The 19,443-nt window shown below is 43.6% G+C and overlaps 2 protein-coding genes and 1 non-coding gene across 4 annotated transcripts; 2 read left to right on the top strand and 1 right to left on the bottom strand.

Moving 5' to 3' along the window:
• The first annotated feature begins 10,118 nt into the window (after nucleotides 1-10,118).
• Nucleotides 10,119-16,044, top strand: LOC100381933 (Ubiquitin-activating enzyme E1 2). The gene is made up of 7 exons (NM_001361559.1): nucleotides 10,119-10,224; nucleotides 10,298-10,666; nucleotides 11,570-11,787; nucleotides 12,371-13,165; nucleotides 13,635-14,503; nucleotides 14,674-15,106; nucleotides 15,271-16,044. Exons 2-7 carry the CDS (start codon nucleotides 10,423-10,425, stop codon nucleotides 15,865-15,867), a joined length of 3,156 nt encoding a protein of 1,051 aa, NP_001348488.1. The 5' UTR covers nucleotides 10,119-10,224; nucleotides 10,298-10,422; the 3' UTR covers nucleotides 15,868-16,044.
• A 629-nt stretch (nucleotides 16,045-16,673) lies between these two features.
• On the bottom strand, nucleotides 16,674-16,745 carry TRNAP-CGG (transfer RNA proline (anticodon CGG)). The gene has a single exon. It is a non-coding gene; the product is annotated as a tRNA-Pro (tRNA).
• Nucleotides 16,746-16,941: 196 nt separating this feature from the next.
• On the top strand, nucleotides 16,942-19,420 carry LOC100384457 (uncharacterized). Of its 2 annotated transcripts, none has more exons than XM_020545201.2 (2): nucleotides 16,942-17,166; nucleotides 17,647-19,420. In XM_020545201.2, exon 2 carries the CDS (start codon nucleotides 17,726-17,728, stop codon nucleotides 18,992-18,994), a length of 1,269 nt encoding a protein of 422 aa, XP_020400790.1. In that variant the 5' UTR covers nucleotides 16,942-17,166; nucleotides 17,647-17,725; the 3' UTR covers nucleotides 18,995-19,420. The 2 variants fall into 2 exon arrangements, with proteins under 2 accessions (XP_020400790.1, NP_001170462.1); NM_001176991.1 differs by having other exon boundaries at nucleotides 17,041-17,166; nucleotides 17,658-19,219.
• Nucleotides 19,421-19,443: the final 23 nt, after the last annotated feature.

Genomic DNA, 19,443 nt, shown 5'->3' with positions numbered 1-19,443 from the left:
GATCAAGTTCCTCCATGTTGGTGTACAAGTAGAGCATGGTGAAATTACACTCTCTTATGTCAACATAATGTGCAGTAGAAGCCCCGACCCCTTTCCCCTTCCAGAGAAAAACACTAAGGTCGGTCGAAGGACCTTCTTCTTCAGTATGATACCGTGTTGACTGAGCATTCACGTTGTTAGTGTGTGATAAATACTGACTTGAGAAGATTGTGATCTCTTTAGCTGCAAAGGCCTCTGCGATACACCCCTCAACCCTTGCTTTGTTCTGCACAGTAGCTTTAAGTTTTTTCAATTCTCTTTCTTGACTATACATCCATCGGAACTGCACTGGTCCTCCTACCAATGCTTCATAAGGTAAGTGCACTAGCAAATGTTGCATCACATTCATAAATCCAGGCGGAAATACTTTTTCCATCTTGCATACAAGCACCGCGATTTGTTTCTCAAATTGAATCATCAATTTCTTTGAGATATGCTTAGCACATATATGTCTATATATGTAACTAAGTTCAGCAATCATCTTCCACAGAGGAGGCTTCAAATAGCCACGGAACATTACCGGCATAAGTCTTTCCATCAAAATATGGTAATCGTGAGCCTTCAAACCATTTAATTTATTAGTGTCGATGTTAACAATATGTTTTATGTTAGCTGCATAGCGGTCTAGAAACTTCAACATTTTCAACCATCGAAATACTTCTTTTCGCTCTTCCGGCTTTAGATAGTATGGAGCTCGTGGTGTCCTCTCCTTTCCATTAGGATTTAATTTGACCTCAAGGCTAGGGCGATCACAAAGATTAGCTAAATCTTTCCTGGCATTGATGTTGTCTTTTGTTTTACCCTTAATGTTTAGACACATGCTTATGATGCTTTCAGCAACATTGCGCTCTTGGTGCATCAAATCTATGTTGTGTGGTAAAATCAATACCTTCACATACGGAAGTTCCCAGAGAAAAGAAATATGAGTCCAGTTGTGATCTTGACCATAGCCTTCAAACTCATGACCTTCTGCAGCCCTTTGAAGCGCACGATGTTGTATCATGGTATCTTCACCCATTAAACGTTTTGGTGGACCGTCTTTAACTTTTATGCCTCTTCTAAATGACTTCGTATCATTTTGAAACAGGTGATTGGATGGAAGAAACCGTCGATGACAATCAAAGAATGAGACCTTTTTACCATGCTCCAATCGATATGCTTGTGTGTCCCCCATGCATATGGGACAACACAGTCGACCGTGGACACACCGGCCAGACCAAATACCATATGCAGGTAAATCATGAATTGACCACAAATATACAGCACGTAAGGTAAATTCACGTTTTAGATGACCATCACAAGCCTTTACCCCTACCCATAGCTCTTTGAACTCTTCAATCAACGGTTGCATGAATACATTGATCTTCTTTCCAGGATGTTTAGGTCCTGGAATAATAAGGGCAAGAAATATGAACCCTTCTTTCATGCATTTGTTGGGAGGGGGTTGTAGGGCATGATGAAAACCGGCCAACAAGAGTATGAAGTTGAACTGTTGTCGTAAGGAGTGAAACCATCAGTGGACAAGCCTAGACGAACACTCCTAGCGTCTCTTGCAAATTCTGGGTCAAAACGATCCAGAGCCTTCCAAGCATCGCCATCTGATGGATGCATCATAATGTCTGGGTCTTGGATCTCACGTTCTCCTTCCTTATGCCACAACATTAGCTTCGCAGTTTCTGGGGTTAAAAACAGACGTTTAAGCCTTGGAGTGATGGGCATATATCGAAGCTGTTTAACTGCCACTTTTGTAGCAAAAGTAGCTCCATCCTCTTTAAGTACCTCTCGCATATCTTGATTTACCGCATTTCTGACAATGGGTGGGCGCTTCATATTCCTTCCATAACAACATGCAATTATCTTCGCACACATCAATCTTCTTATACTTCATCCCAAGACCGGACACAATCTTTTTAGACTGGTATAAGTCTTTTGGCATCTTATGGTTCGATGGGATGAGATCAATAATCAGATTGATTATATCGTTATAGCAATTATTCGAGAAGTTATACTTTACCTTCATTGCCATAAGACGTGTAACCACCTGCAACACGGTCACAGTGGTGTCCTCATGCACTTTTTCCTCTGACGCGTGAAGAAGCTTATAAAACTCCTGCACTTCATCTGGTGTAGCCTGTTCTGAGTCCAATGTTGGATACTCTCTACTAATATCAGCCACCAAGTCATCCATCCGATCCTCCTCCTCATCATCAATTCTTTCTGACTCTATGATATTCTGCTCTACTTCTCCATGTGAGCGCCACACAAGATAGTTAGGCATAAACCCATTCTTGCAAAGGTGATGCTCCAGTTCTTCGATCTTTCTCACATACTTAAATTTCTGACACTTGGTACACGGACACTTCACCACACGAGGTCCACCGGAAAATGCGAGATCCACGAATTGTTTTGCAACCCTAACCCATTCCTTTGAGTGACCTAGAGTCACGCTATTGAATCCATCATACATCGCCCTTCTTCTATTGTCATCCATTTCTAAAACTACATAACCCAATGTATAAAAATGTGTAAATAAACATCATTAAGCATATAAACATAAATCCAGACTGTGTATAATAACCCTATTAAAAAGAATCACTGGACATAAAAAATTGTTTAAGCAAACATTGAACCTAACATCAATTAATCTACAATGAACAAGAAATTATGCATCAATTGTAACAACTACCCAAAAATTCAGCATCAAATTTTAACTAACATCCTTAACCATATTGTACGAATGCTTTGCGAACATAAGAAAATGGAAAAGCTGGCCAAAGATACAAAAGCTAGGGATTGTCCTATCCCACTACCAACCACTTACCTGGGTCTGACGTGTCATGGCCTGGATATGCACGCCTTTTGTGTTCTCTATGACTATTCTAATAAACCAATAATCCACCTCAAACCCAAACCCCCAAATTTGGCCTCCCCGAAATTGCTATATCATCCCCCCAAGCTAGGTGAATCTTAGCAAGTGGGACCCAGCTGTTGAACGTCCAACCTAACCCAGCTTTTGCACGGTAGTATTATTCTAAATTTTCTAACACATCGCCAATCCTTCCTTTTACTAGGCAATCAGGCTTCTAAACAATAGCACCAAAACCAAACTTTTCCTCCACTTGATATAATGGTGGTGGCCATATCGAATGCTTTGGGTTTTTTTAATCAGGGTAATCAGAGAGCACTAAGCATATTTAAGGCATAAATTAGCTAGGAAAAGCACCAGGCCTAGCAGACAACGAAGTGGAACGGAGGGGAGCCAAGAAGACCTACCGTGCTGGGGCGTCGGGGCGGCGGTGCGGCCCGCTCGCGGCGGCGGCGCGGCCCGGTCCCGGTGACGGCGCGGTGGCGGTGTGGGCTCCCGGCGTGTGGCGGCGTGGGCTCCTGGCGACGACATGGTGAGAGAGGAGCGCGCGCCCCGGAGGGGAGCCAGGAAGACCTACCGTGCCGGGGCGTCAGGGCGGCGGCGCGACCCGCTCGCGGCGGCGTGGCGGCGGCATGGCCCGGTCCCGGTCCCGGTGACGGCGCGGTGGCGTCGTGGGCTCCCGGCGTGTGGCGACGTGGGCTCCCGGTGACGGCATGGTCAGAGAGGAGCGCGTGTGGGCGCGCGGGATGAGACAGGGTGAGAGAGAGACGCGCGCGCGTGGGTTTTTTATTTAGGTTCAGGATTAAGTTCGACGGTGTCTACAAGCCCGACAAACTTAACTTAAGAACGTGGTGCACGTTCCTAACTCGTTAAGTTCGACGGTTTTATCCAGGGCCCACGAACTTAACTTAAGAACGTGGGTGCCCACGTTCTTAACATAATCCATGAACTTAACTCAAGTAAGAACGTGGGTACCCACGTTCTTAATTTTACCCACGAACATTTATCAGTTTCTTGTAGTGCACGTTGGCCCTTTGCTTTTCCCGAGGGCGACGAGTTCACCGCGGATGACTCACCGGACAGTCTGGTGCACCACCGGACGGTCCGGTGAATTATAGTCGTACGCCGCCGTCGAGTCCCGAGAGCGGCCTTTTCACGCGGACCAGCCTGGCGCACCGGACACTGTCCGGTGCACCACCGGACAGTCCGGTGTGCCAAACCGAGCTAAAGATGGCTGCACAGAGCCAAGTCTTTTTCCAATTCTTTTCTCCCTGTTTCTAGCACTTAGACAAAATATGTTAGTACTTAAAACAATGTATTAAGTCTAAAAACGTACCTTTATCTTTGATTTGCACTTCTCACTTTACTTGGCACATGAAAACTTAATTAAACATGTTGGGCACTTAATCACCAAAACATTATAGAAATTGTCCAAGGGCATATTTCCCTTTCAGATATCTGCCGCATTAGGTGCACGGAGATAGTAAGGCCCAAACGCGGTTTGGATAGCCTGCAAAAGTGTTTCAATGACTCATGAGCGGTGGATTCACCAATGCGTACGTATTCGTCGATCGCATCAGCAGAAATACCATAAGCAAGGATGCGAACAACAGCAATAACTTTCTATAGAGCAGAAAGACCTATCTCACCCGCACAGTTTGGGCGCTGAATAAAGTATGGATCGACTTGTTGCACAACATCAACCAGGCACTCAAACACATGGCGACGCATGCGGGACCTACCATATAATAAATGTGTGTCACTGTAAGCGCCGATCAAGTTAAGTAAGTACATGCCAAAATGAATGTGCGCATGAAATATATGAAATACCTCCTACGGAATTGAGCATCCGTGTACACGGGTTGCGCTCCAAAGTAGTCCGCTCAGATTCTTGCATCGCCGCTCATGTGATCACGATGAATCCGAACACGCCTAGGAATGGAACCACCGTGACGACGCTCGTTGCGTGCACGACGCCTTCTAATATGCAGGTACGTCACCATCTGCAACTCTTCTTCTTCCTCTTCCATTTCTTCCATCATCCTAACAAGAAAATTGGATTCTAAGTACGGGTTCATGGTTGTGGAGATTTGAAAGACAAGTGTGAGTGAAGTATTGAAGCATCAGTGGTTATTTATAAAACGAGTAGGCTTCGGACACAAGCCATCGTGGTGGCGTGCAGACGAAGCTTGTCGATGGCTTGTCGAAAAAGTGTCGTGGCTTACGGTGGAAGCATGTCAATCTAGAAACATATTTTTATACCAATAAAATACTATGCGATGTTTTATCGACAACAATTACACACAAAATAACATCAAATGTTAATTAATTTGTACAATTCGAAATTATGAATCAAGCATTGTTTTAGAGATTATTATTTCAAAATTTATGAAATACACTATTTTGCACATTCTATGTATAGCGTGAAATGGGAAGAAAACAAAGAAAACAGAAAAAGAAATGGAAAAAGGAAATTTGTTAACAATGTAGCTTTAGGGGATCGAATTTAGGGAGCACTACTGGAGACTGAGAAGATATAGAGGATAGAATCTTTTAGAATGTGCTGTAAAGGACACAGAATATTTCTTTAGGGGATGGAATTTAGGGAACGCTGCTGGAGACAGTCTTAGCGTTTGCTAGACACACTATATAATTTAGCGATCCTTTTATAGGCTCTTGTTGGAGACAATATCGAACGTTTCGTCCTTCAAATATAGGGTACACAAGCATTTATTAGCGCGCCTCGTTGGACACAGTCTCGGTATTGCTTTGCTCGCTCCGCCCTCGATTTTTCCGCAAGACCAACGCCCGAGCATGTACAATCCTTTACTCACATATACACTTATACTAATTATATGTCACACCCGGTTTTAAAGGACAAAGCCGGGTGCATCTCATACATGCGCCAAAGAAGACAACATATATAATAACAGAGTGTATAGAGATAAATGTCATAAAACATCAGAGTATTTATTACATAGCGGAAGACTTATTACAAAATAAAAGTATAACCATAAAACGAACTAAGGATCGTCGGCGCCAATGTCGACTGAGAAACGCCACCTAGATCAGATCGAACTCCTCAGTGTTAGGCAGCTCCTCCTGAACCACCTGTTCTTCTCCTGTGGGGGGGTGTGAGACAGCAAGAGTGAGCTCACATACGTTCATAGCTCAACAAGTCGTGGGGAATAATGTGGCATAAACTCACCAAAGGTGGGAGTTCATGAAGTGTAAGGCTGATCAATGAAATAGAGGCTGAAGCTGAGCATTGCTTTTATAAGTTGGTCAAAATTTTATTAGCAGTTACTAAGTGTAAGTGAATACCAGACCATAGTAATAATAAGTAAAAGTAATAATAAAATAATCTCAAATGCAATGAAATGACAGGTTAAGTTTAAGTTCCATAATTTAATCATGTGAGTGTCCGAGCCGCTCATGACCGTGAGCACGGCTAGTATACCAGTTTTACACTCTGCAGAGGTTGCGCATCTTTACCCACAAGTCGTGTTACCCATTTGCCACGGAGTTGATCAGACCCCATACACCTCTACCAAGGAAGCGAGGCAGGGTACCACTACGAGGCCTTTACAAAGTTCCACTAGCTTCAGACTACCCGCTACAGTTTATAGGAAGCTCCAGTGCAGGGTTCTTGCCTGACCGCCATCGCAGCAAAATCAACCCAAGGACCTCCCTACACTGACCACTCCCCTACTGCCCTTGCCCCTTTCGGGTAAGGTAGCCCTCCACTAGCTTTCCTAGTTAATCAGCCAAGGGCGTCCCATTAAACCCTTGTGGTAGCACTGTTTTCCCGGGTGGTTCTCCATGTTCCCATTAACATAATGATCTTAACATGAACAAGGAAGAATAAAACAGGTAACAGTAAATAGTATAACAATGAGTGATGAATATCTCTATACCCAAATCCACATAAAGCAATAGCATGAACTACCCAAAACTTTAGTAGTAAAACCAGTGGTGAAGCAAGGTATAAAGATAGTCAAAATCTAGGGCATCCTATTGGGTCCCAGCAAAATTATCCTATGCAGATCATTATGAATAATAAGAACATGAATAGGTAAAAGAAGTGATCAAGGGCACAACTTGCCTTCCACGAGCTCCTGCTCAGCAGCCTCTACCAGCTGAATCTCAGGATCCTCTGTAGCTTGCTCGTCTACTCGCATCAATACAATACATACATAGTATAGCATAAATTAATATCACATGCAAATAGAATATACAGTAATAAACTAGACATTAAAATAAGATCACAGGAACTAGAACCATTAAATTTGGAGTTATAGATTTTAAGATATGAATTTCTGAAGGTTTTATGTGATTAAAATAGGACTAAATGTTAAATTAATGTTCTTACTGTTTTTATGCCAAAACAGAGACACTAAATGATAGAGAATATTATTACAAAATTTTAGAAATTGGAATGGTTCAATTTGGATCAAAAATGGAATTTCTATGAATTTTACAAGTTTCTAGATTTGTTTTTGTATTAAAAATGAATTTCTATTATCAATTCTCTGTTTTTAATACTCTCTGGACTGGGCCTCAATTTCTGTAAAACACAGGGGTTTTCACACTAAATTTCCATAGACTCAGCAACATCCCGTGCTGGACTGCGGGTTGATTACATTGTTTGACAGGGTCTTTTTAACAAAATCGCACTGCGAAGAGGTATCTTCTTACACTGGCCGCCCGATCAACATCTAACGGCTGAGATTAGATCCAACCCGCGCCGAGTCGGTATGCAACGATAACCCTCGGATCGGAGATCGACGGTTCGGATTTAAAATGATCAGATCGATCTGCGTCCGCCCGATCAGAAATCTAGGGCCCCGATCTAAAACACGCGAAGTGGGTATGCCTAGGCTAATCTGGGCCGCACATTTACGATTCAACGGCCATCGCCTATCTCCCCCACCCAGCCGCACAGCCGGCGGCGCGCGAGTACAGGCGCGACGGCGCCATGTCCGGTGAAGTTTGATTTGGTGATACAGTGCACGAAAACTCAATTAAAGACTGCTACACGATGCCTAGGGGATGGCGAATACACTAAGACGTACCTCACTGGTAGGGACGAAGCACAGAGGCCCGACCGCGGCGCGAGGCGGACGGTCGCGGAGAGCAAAGTCCGGGGAGAAATTCCGAGGCGCTGGAGCGTGACTCGACCCAAGCAAGGCGTCGACCACCTAACCTAGGTCCGGGCGAACCCCACTGGACACTTGCCGCGAGGACAGTTGCGCTAGGCTCGCGATTCCGGTGCGGCGGCGGAACTCACTCACGGCGCGGCGGCAATGCGGTGTATGACACGGGGAGTGGGATACGGGGGAGGAAAGGGGCCTGCGCACGCACCATATAGACTAGCGAGTCCGCGCCGAGGGAGAAGAAATCGGGATAGTGGTTGGAACGGCGCCCGCGAGGCGCGCGGAGCTCGCGGCGAGTTCGCGCGGTCGTGAGGGAGAGGAAAGCGCTGACAGGGGGTCCCACACTTCAGCGAGCTTACACGCACGAGCGCGAGGGGATGAGAGGCTGCCCCGTGGGGCCCGCGCGTCGGCGCGCAATTCCAACAGGTGGGCTGTGCGGATGGTGTTAGGTAACTGGGCCGAAATCAGGCAGAACGGCCCATGAAGCCCTTTAATTCTTTTCCATTTTTGCTTCAATTTCTTTTCTCCATTTCCAAGTTAAATTTGAATTCAAACTTAAACTCAAACTTCTATGGCTCATCACTTCAACTTTTATTTGTGAAATTAGGGATATTAATTCTGAATATATTTATTTATATATATATATTATCTATATTTTTTTATATCCCTTCTCTCTTTCTTATTTCCAAACTCTAATTTCCATTTAGGGTTTGATCCAACCTTTAGAATTATTATCTCTTTGTTGTTATCCTTATTATTTTATTTAATGTGCAAACATATAAAACTCCAACATGATGCATATTCTTTTTATCATTTGTTTTAATTCATCTCCAACTTTCATGTATGCTCTTTTTATGATGCAAATATGGCACATAAGATAAGGAATTCACTATATAATCCTTTTATACAATTTCGAGTATTACATTATAATACACAATGAAGGTATTTATGTAACTTTATACACTGCGTAAAAATCTGACATGTGGTTCGATGGTGAATATATCTACATGTTCAAGCGTAAAAAACCTTCAATTTTGAGCGTAAAAACCCTCCATTATGATCGTAAATACCGAGTCGAAGTGTGAGGTGTTGGTAATTAACCTTCAATTTACATAACTATTGGAGATGCACTTAGGCTCTGTTTGGGAGAGTTTCATTTTAAAAATCTCAAGACTATTCCAGTTTTTTCTATCCAAACATGTCTAGGTTTAAAAAAATGAAACTAGAGACCAGTTTCATGAAATTTTCAAAGCTCACCAAAGGATGCATCAAAAACACTTTTTTATACCTCCTCATTAAGTTGCACCAAATTATCCACTATTACATTGGTTACACGATCTACCGATTCATGTCTCTTTCTCTGCTCGCTAATCATCAAGGGTAATAATAGAAACTCACACAAACTAATTGTATTAAAGAAGCTGGAGTCTATGTGCAAGCCAAACACTCATTAAACCCGACTTACCAATCTGTTAAAGTTGTTTCATGGTGAAGCTGGAAAACCTAAGCTGCAATTTCTTGAAGTGAAGCCCTCCCAAGCATGATCTAAAATGATAAAAAATATTAATTTAGTCACTTTTAGCTCTTCGTATTTGGATCTTTAGCTTCTAAAGGAATGTTTGGGTTTTATGGATTAATTTTTAGTTCCTCCATTTATTCTATTTTAGACTCTAAAATGTCAAATTCAGCAATTTAGTAACTTAAATGAAATAAAATAGAGGGACTAAAAAATAATCTATACAAACCAAACAATCCCTAGTGACTAAAGGGATGTTTATTTGAGATTATAATCTGGCTAGATTATATAATCCAACAAAATTTGAACTTATAATCCAACAAATTTTAAATTAAGATAATCTGGACAGATTATTGTCCCAAACAGGTTTTTAGGGATTTAAAGAGGAATTATCTATATTTTAGTACATCTATTTTAGTGCATATGTTTAGTAATTTACAGACTAAAATAGATAAATTAAAAATTAGTCCATATAAACAAACACCTCTAAACTTTATTTATTTTTTACTTTAGCTCCTATGACAGTTGAGCTTTATTATACTTTTAGCAGAAGCTGTGCCCTCCGTCTCCCTCTCGAGCTCTCGCACTCCTCCGTCGTCCTCCAAACCCTAGGCCAGACCAGAGCTGAAGTCGAGCGGAAGTCCAAGGTGAGTTCTCTCTCCCCTAATCCGCCCGACGCCACCTCTCTCTTCCCACCTCACCGTGGCCCGATCCGCGCAGGCACCGCCGCGACCCCCCATCCTCCGCACGACCTGGATCTGACGCGCCTCCCCCTGCCGCCGTCCGCCTCACACCTCCTCGCGGCGGCCGCCGTGCTCGGGCTCCTAGGCGGCCTCCTACTCTACATGCTTCCCCGGAAGCGGGGGGTCGACGCCGGCGAGGTCCAGGATTTGCACAACAAGGCCCCCCGCGCCGCCCCAGCCCAGGACAAGGACAGGGAGGAGGTTGCGGAGATGGCCGGCAGGGCGCCCGAGATCGATGAGGACCTCCATAGCCGCCAGCTCGCCGTCTATGGGCGCGAGACCATGAAGCGCCTCTTCGGCTCCAATGTCCTCGTCTCTGGACTCCAGGGACTAGGCGCTGAGATCGGTATTTCTCTGCTCGTCATGAACTTTGAGCTTATGTATGTACAGGAATAAAATTCTGAGACAAATGCCAACTGGTTTACCCTAGTGGTGCGCTTGTAATTCCCTGGCTGATCTGGCGCCCCAGAATCTTAGCATTGCCGTGTTGCCACTTCCTTCCTTGTGTAAAGTAACATGGTGCCACCAGATGCTGTGCTGTGGATTTCGATATGTAGCTGCTGCCTCAATTAATCAATTCTCATCATCACACCTCTCTTAACTCATTGTCACCACGCAGGACATACTTCTCAATGATTTGTTTCCATGTTTGTATAAACACTTCAATAACATTTGAAGTTGTACAACAGAAAGCTTATCTTAATCTTTTTGATTCTTCTACAACCAGTCTTATGGATGCATTAAATATTCAAACCATCAAGTTGTACCAGTGAATTTTGTGATTACACATGAATACCTGAGAGACCAGCTGCAACTTTTATTCTTGCGAACTGAATCTGTCTCAACGCAGCGTTGCCCCTAAGTTACTTTCAGAATGTTAGTATGTACACTCCTTATAATGTCAAAGCTTTCGGCACCACACATGCACATTAACCTCACCCTGTTTTGGTCCTCTGTATCATTTGCTATTCTGAAGTGGCAATGTTATCTGGCCTTGTTACTTTCTAAGATTGGACTTATGATGTAAATGCTTTTAGTCACTGGCACAACATGTGAGTTTCAGATCTAAAAGCAAAACTTGTTTGCCCTAATGTAGTGTGTTAGTTCTTTTTATTGTATCAATGTTTAGCATTCACCATTTAGTGTATCATGTTTAGCTTTTGAATTTTAAATTGCTTATGAGAATGCAGATTATATCTTTTGCCCTGTTTGTGTACATGCTTTGTTTATGACCATTTAATTTCTGCAGCAAAAAACCTTGTCCTTGCGGGTGTCAAGTCTGTAACCTTACATGATGATGGCAAAGTCGAGCTATGGGACTTGTCAAGCAATTTCTTCCTCTCAGAGAAGGATATTGGGCAAAACCGTGCTCATGCTTGTGTTCCAAAGCTACAGGAGCTTAACAATGCTGTCATCATCTCTACCGTAACTGGTGATTTGACCAAGGAACAACTTTCTAACTTTCAGGTACATGAGCATGGAATGATCTGTGGTTTGCTTAAGTGTTTGTTGTATAAAAATGTGTTTAGACTCTAAATTGACCAACAATCAATTTAAATCTATCAGTTCAGTGACAAAAAGTCATGCAAATTCCTATTAACAACATATTGAAAGAGAAGTTTACATCCTAGAACATTGTGCCATTTGAAACATGTCTTACAAAAATGGGCATAGGGAGTATTCCAAAGGTTCTATTAATGAGTCAGCTGCTAAGTAAAAAGCCACCAAATGGTTTATCTGCATCTGTTGACACATCATGTTAATGCATTTTTGTTGCATATATTCTTCCATGCTAGCATTGTGCGTTAGGTTAGCTAATTTTAAATGCTTAAACTACTTTATTTTAGCCTGCACACTCCATAGCCAGATAATTATGGAGCTGGTGCTTTCCCAGATAGGGCTTCACTTGAAAATATTTTTCTTGTTAAGGGGGATTAGTTGATTTAATGTATTGAGCCTTTTTGGGATATTTTAATGTGTTTCTTGATTAGACTGTAAAGATTTGATTGCCACATATTCTCGAACTGATAACTTCCTGGTCAACTTACAGGCTGTGGTCTTTACTGATATCAGCATAGAAAAAGCAGTTGAGTATGATGAATACTGTCATAGCCACCAGCCGCCAATTGCTTTCATTAAGTCCGAAGTTTGTGGCCTTTTTGGCAGTGTTTTCTGTGACTTTGGTCCTGAGTTCACTGTTTTGGATGTCGATGGCGAGGAACCACATACAGGAATTGTGGCATCAATCAGCAACGACAATCCAGCACTTGTTTCTTGTGTGGATGATGAACGTCTGGAGTTCCAGGATGGTGATCTAGTTGTTTTCTCCGAAGTGCATGGAATGACCGAACTCAATGATGGAAAACCAAGAAAGATTAAGAATGCAAGGCCTTATTCTTTTACTCTAGAAGAAGACACCACCTCATATGGCACTTACTTTAGAGGTGGTATTGTCACACAGGTGAAGCCACCAAAGGTTCTTAAATTCAAAACCTTGAAGGATGCAATCAAGGAGCCAGGAGAATTTCTCATGAGTGATTTCTCCAAGTTTGACCGGCCACCTCTTCTACATTTGGCCTTCCAAGCTTTGGACAAATTTAGGTCTGAGTTGGCACGATTTCCTATTGCTGGGTCAGATGATGATGCACAGAAGCTGATAGACCTTGCTATTAGTATTAACGAAACTCTTGGTGATAGTAAGCTTGAAGAAATTGACAAGAAGCTCCTGCAGCATTTCGCCAGTGGTTCCAGGGCTGTTTTGAATCCTATGGCTGCAATGTTTGGCGGTATTGTAGGCCAGGAGGTTGTTAAAGCATGCTCAGGGAAATTCCATCCACTTTACCAGGTATGACTGTTGCTTCTTTTTTTAATTATATAATATGGTCTTTTATATTTCTATATTCCCTTGCTACAAATGATAAATGTTTTAGACAAGATCCAATCAAACTTCTGAACTTTGACAGTTAACAACTTATAAATGTATTTAGTTTGTAAACATAAAAGGTCATTTGTCTAGATTTTCCTTGAAAAGAACTTCCATAAGGCCGTCTGTAGCAGTCTACCCAAAGTTTACCCAAAAGCACTGTTTTGCACTGTTCCGCACTGTTCGCAGAGTGGAGTTTAAATATGGGTATGGGGATGAGTAAACTGTTGGAGATAGCCTAATATCCTAAGTTCATTAGAACATCTCCTAATAGAAAATTGTAGCCAAATTCTCACCTTGGGGATTGTTATCATTTTTTAAAGAATTTTTTACTTGAGAGTATATGTTTGCAGAAAGTTTGTATTATTAATGTGCTGACTTGATTTTACAGTTCTTCTACTTTGATTCTGTCGAATCTCTGCCAGTTGAACCGTTGGAGCCTAGTGATTTGAAGCCAGAGAACAGTAGACATGATGCACAAATTAGTGTCTTTGGGGCTCAGCTTCAAAAGAAACTGGAGCAGTCAAAAATCTTCATGGTTGGTTCTGGGGCTCTTGGATGTGAATTTTTGAAGAACCTTGCGTTAATGGGTATTTCTTGCAGTCAAAATGGGAAGCTGACTGTGACAGATGATGATGTTATAGAGAAAAGCAATCTCAGTCGCCAGTTTCTCTTCCGTGACTGGAACATTGGACAGCCCAAGTCCACAGTTGCTGCAACTGCCGCTATGGCAATTAATCCCGAGCTTCATGTGGAGGCCCTTCAGAATAGAGCAAGTCCTGAGACTGAAAATGTGTTTAATGATGCCTTTTGGGAGAGCTTGGATGCTGTTGTTAATGCATTGGACAATGTCACTGCAAGAATGTACATTGACTCTAGATGTGTATATTTCCAGAAGCCACTTCTTGAATCAGGTACTCTGGGTGCCAAGTGCAACACACAGATGGTCATTCCTCACTTAACAGAAAACTATGGGGCATCCAGAGATCCACCAGAAAAGCAGGCACCTATGTGCACTGTACATTCATTTCCTCACAATATTGATCACTGCCTGACATGGGCCAGATCTGAGTTTGAGGGTCTACTTGAGAAGACTCCCACTGAAGTAAATGCTTTTCTGTCGAACCCTGGTGGATATGCAACCACAGCAAGAACTGCTGGTGATGCACAGGCTAGAGACCAACTTGAGCGAGTTATTGAATGCCTTGAGACAGACAAGTGTGAGACATTCCAAGATTGTATTACCTGGGCCCGGTTGAAGTGAGTTGCACACCCCTTTTGTACCTCTTGCACCATTGTTGCTTAATTTGCATAGTTGACCTTGGAGCTGCATGCACCAGCTTAGTTTCACATTTATTCACTACACTCCCGAAGAATTAGTATAAGTCTGATGATTCTCGCTCCTTTTTTTTGTTGATGGTTAATATTAGGTTTGAGGATTATTTCTCCAACCGTGTAAAGCAGCTGACATTCACTTTTCCTGAAGACGCAATGACTAGCTCTGGTGCTCCTTTCTGGTCTGCTCCTAAGCGGTTCCCGCGACCACTGGAGTTCTCATCTTCTGACTCAAGTCACCTTAACTTCTTGTTGGCTGCTTCTATATTAAGGGCAGAGACATTTGGAATACCCATACCTGGTTGGGCGAAAAACCCAAAGAAACTAGCTGAAGCTGTGGACAAGGTCATTGTTCCGGATTTCCATCCAAAAGAGGGTGTTAAGATAGAGACAGATGAGAAGGCTACTAGCCTATCCTCTGCGTCTGTTGATGATGCTGCCGTCATTGAAGAGCTTATTGCAAAGCTGCAAGCAATTTCTAAAACATTGTCACCAGGATTCCGTATGAACCCTATACAGTTTGAGAAGGTTAGTAGGTCCAGTTAATCACTTGTAGAACCTTGTGTACCGTAGCTTCTCTTAGGCGCCCAATTTCTTTTAGCTGTTTCTTGGTGGGTATCCATGTTTCTAGAATGAACTCTGTAAGTGCATCCAGAAGTTCAATGCTGAGTTATTTTCTTATCTATATGCAGGATGATGATACCAATTTCCATATGGACTTGATTGCTGGTTTTGCTAACATGCGGGCCAGGAACTACAGCATCCCTGAAGTTGACAAGTTGAAGGCGAAGTTCATAGCGGGAAGAATCATCCCGGCCATCGCCACCTCAACTGCGATGGCCACCGGCCTTGTCTGCCTGGAGCTTTACAAGGTCCTTGCTGGTGGGCACAAGGTTGAAGACTACCGGAACACATTTGCGAACCTCGCAATCCCCCTCTTCTCCATGGCGGAGCCTGTGCCGCCCAAGACCATGAAGCACCAAGACATGTCCTGGACCGTGTGGGACCGGTGGACCGTAACTGGCAACATGACGCTGAGGGAGCTCCTGGAGTGGCTGAAGGAGAAGGGGTTGAACGCGTACAGCATATCCTGCGGGACCTCGCTGCTGTACAACTCCATGTTCCCGAGACACAAGGAGCGGCTGGACAAGAAGGTGGTGGATGTGGCCAGGGAGGTGGCCAAGGTGGAGGTGCCTTCCTACCGCCGCCATCTGGACGTTGTGGTGGCCTGTGAGGATGACGATGACAATGACGTCGACATCCCGCTTGTGTCTATTTACTTCCGGTAAAGAGGAGGGTGTCGCTACCTGTTTACATGGAACCTGTCTGTGCGATGTTTATCAGAAGGATCGAGTCTATAAGTTGCGCATGCAACCGAGAACTAGGCTGTGTTCAATGTAAACACATACTGATGAGTCTATAAGTTGGCTGGGAATCGTCGCCGAGATTTGGGTTCACCGTTATGGAATTCTTGGAGCATATAAAACATCGTGATAGTTATTGCATGTCAATGTCACTGCTAGATGTTGTTGTCCTCATGCATGTATCGGTGTGACTCTTATTGTGCTTGGGTGCATTTGCTTCAATGCATGTGACGTGCTCTCTTTAGATTTCGGAAACTACAGAAATGTTAGGGCCTCAACCTTTCATGGTGATGACTGATGATGCATGACGCATCAAACTTTGATGTGTCTTGAGAGCAACAGCACCAGGAGGATTTACATTTTGCGTGACCGCATGTGTGATTTGCTAGACATGTGAATAGTGTAATTTAAGCTTGCATATAAAACCTGAAGGTTTTAAAAATAAAAAGCAGTGTTTGGCCAGATAAAGTCATGCGCATAGGACCTGAAGGTAGAAACTAAAAATCTTAGGACCTGAATTTGCAGAGTAAAAAAATGTGCCTATTGCATAGGACTAAAGGTAAAAATTAAAAATCTTAGGAACTGAATTTAATCTCGCATATAAAACCTGAAGGTTTAAAAATAAAAATCAGTGTCCTAAGATTGCATAGAAGGACCTGAAGGTAGAAACAAAAAATCTTAGGACCTGAATTTGCACAGTAAAAATAGTGAAACAAAAAATTTATATAAAGGGGGTGTTGCGAGAATCGAACTCGCGACCTCTCGCACCCGAAGCGAGAATCATACCACTAGACCAAACACCCAATTTATGGTAATTATACTATCATTATACATATTATATAATATTCAGGATCTGACGAGGAAATGTCCGAGTTCTATGGATACCGTGTGTGTTTGGAACAAAGTACTACTGTTTTACATGATGAGTAAGCATGTAGAGTATTTCGATTGTATTGGAATGGGAAAATATAAACAAAATGTCCCAAGCAGATCCGCAAGAGTCCAGAGAGAGGCTCGGCCACTGCAGGCGGGCCCCACCTGAGCAAAGACAGGCGACCATTTCCTTTCCTTCACCTCACTGGCTCGCTCGCTCGCCTTTCTCTCCGTGCGGCGACCACGGACTGGGCAACCGCCACCGCCCTCCCTTTCCCTGCGCTAGCGACGACTGGGCGAACGCTGCCTCGCTTCGTCACCTCTTCGCCGGCGGCGACGATCACCCACCAGGTATGCCCGCTCCCTTCTCTCCCCTTCCTTCCCGAAGCCGACCACCCCAAACCCTAAGCTATCTGAACCCGGATCTGACCATGATTCCTACTAGCTTCGAGTTTTTGCCAAAAAAAAAAAAAAAAATCATCGGGTGCACACATCCTGGGTTCCCTCCTTTGTGCATCCGTGCCGCTGTTGATTAGCACTAGAGCTGCAGGCTGCTGTAGACTATACTTCGGATGTAATCAATGTATGCTTAGGTTTCACGTGGTCCTTGCTTCGCTTTGGGACCACTCTCTAGTCAGTACCATGTGTCTGTGATATGTGTGCAACAGGGAAGCTTGTCAATCTGGGAAATCTACCTGCATATATAGAGGGAAGGGAATTGGATAGCTTTGATCTTTGAACCATCCATACGTTGGCCGGACAACACAGGCTGAACTACTACCATCAAATCTGTATCTCTTGTTCTAAAAATTTGCGAGCTGAACCGAGTAGTTGCTTTGCAGGTTGATGCCGATTTTTTGGTTGACAATTTGAAGATTACTAACTTCTATGATCCTGAGGGCAAGAAGTAATGATCCGCCCAGGCTCAAAGGACTCGCAAAATTATGATAACAATAATCAAAGAGTCCATCCTCAACCAATCGACGATAACATGAATCAGAACGGGGACTCAATGGACACTGTGATCGGGAGGATATTCAACAACATATCCTCTTTAAAATCCGCCTACATTCAGCTGCAGGAAGCCCACACCCCATATGACCCTGACAAGATCCAGGAAGCTGATAAACTTGTCATAGAGGAGCTTACGAGGCTTTCAGAACTCAAGCACGCTTACAGAGAAAAACATCCTAAGCCAATAGCTGCATCCCCTCAAGATTCACGCTTGCTTTCTGAAATACAAGAGCAGCAGAACTTGTTGAAGACCTACGAGGTCATGGTAAAGAAGTTCCAGTCCCAGATCCAGTCCAGAGACACTGAGATAACCCATCTACAGCAGCAAATTGATGAAGCTAAACTTCGGAAATCAAAGCTAGAGAAGAAACTGAAACAGAGGGGCCTACTTAACAGGGAGTCGGAGGAATCTGACGAAGAAGAGAACTACTTTTCCATTGAATTGACACCAAGTTTGTTTACATCTGCCGTTGATAATGCCTACCAGTCGATACATGACTTCTCGAAGCCTTTGATCAACATGATGAAGGCTGCAGGTTGGGATCTTGATGGGGCTGCTAGTGCGATCGAGCCTGGTGTGGTTTACACAAGAAGGGCTCACAAGAAGTTTGCTTTTGAATCCTATATTTGCCAAAGAATGTTCAGTGGGTTCCAAGAAGAGAGCTTTTCTATCAAGGATTCTAACATCAGTGTTTCCAATGAGGCTTTCTTCCACCAATTCCTCGCGGTGCGAGCCATGGATCCTCTGGATGTCCTGAGCCAGAACCCTGATTCAGTATTCGGAAAGTTCTGCAGAAGCAAGTACCTATCGCTTGTGCATCAAAAAATGGAAGGTTCTTTCTTCGGCAACGTGGATCAGAGGAACTACGTCATGAGCGGCGGCCATCCAAGGACACCTTTCTACCAGGCATTCCTAAAGCTAGCAAAGTCCATATGGTTGCTGCACAGGTTGGCGCACTCCTTCGATCCAAAGGCAAAGGTGTTTCAAGTGAAAAAGGGAAGTGAATTTTCGGATATCCACATGGAGAGCGTCGTGAAGGACATCATCCTAGAAGATGTCGCGGAGAGGCCGAAAGTTGGCCTGATGGTGACGCCTGGTTTCCTGATCGGGACCAGTATCATACAGTCCCGTGTGTACCTTTCAGGTGCCAAGTGTGCTGACTGACTGACTGACTGAAGATGCAGCAGCTACACAAGGAGCTAGATAGAGGGTCATTTGCTTCTTGGAATCTTGGGAGAGCTTCAGAGCTACCAGCTGCATAAGTTTAAGGTGGACTGTGCTGTCCTGTATGTAACGCGTGAGAGACCTGTTGTTTATCTGCCGTGCTGGGTTGGACGCCTTTTGCCTTTTGTGGAGTTTTCCATGTGCCATGCGATTCTGTCTAATGGTACGATATGTTTCTGTTCCCCTATGCTGGGTTTCCGTGTGCTATACTGCTATGTAATTCTGCCCAAATGTTTGTACATGTTATCAGTGTGATTGGAGAGCCTATGTGATGCTCGTATAGGATGCACTTTTCATCCGAAATGTTTTATTTTTTTTGACAGATCAGATGATTGTATTGTATTGTCGTGTGCCGAAAGTGTTTTACATCAGGTGTTGTAGCTTGTGGA

The sequence above is a fragment of the Zea mays genome, chromosome 10 (assembly GCF_902167145.1).
Source record: "Zea mays cultivar B73 chromosome 10, Zm-B73-REFERENCE-NAM-5.0, whole genome shotgun sequence".
Classification (NCBI taxonomy): Eukaryota; Viridiplantae; Streptophyta; class Magnoliopsida; order Poales; family Poaceae; genus Zea; species Zea mays.
This window is presented reverse-complemented; position numbering and strand designations above follow the sequence as displayed.

Excerpts from the sequence above, each read along its gene's own strand:
- LOC100384457 (XM_020545201.2), top strand. The coding sequence starts at position 17,726 with ATGATCCGCCCAGGCTCAAAGGACTCGCAAAATTATGATAACAATAAT.
- LOC100381933 (NM_001361559.1), top strand. The coding sequence starts at position 10,423 with ATGCTTCCCCGGAAGCGGGGGGTCGACGCCGGCGAGGTCCAGGATTTG. Across the intron at positions 13,166-13,634 it reads AATTCCATCCACTTTACCAG|TTCTTCTACTTTGATTCTGT; the intron begins GTATGACTGTTG and ends TTGATTTTACAG. Across the intron at positions 14,504-14,673 it reads ATTACCTGGGCCCGGTTGAA|GTTTGAGGATTATTTCTCCA; the intron begins GTGAGTTGCACA and ends GGTTAATATTAG.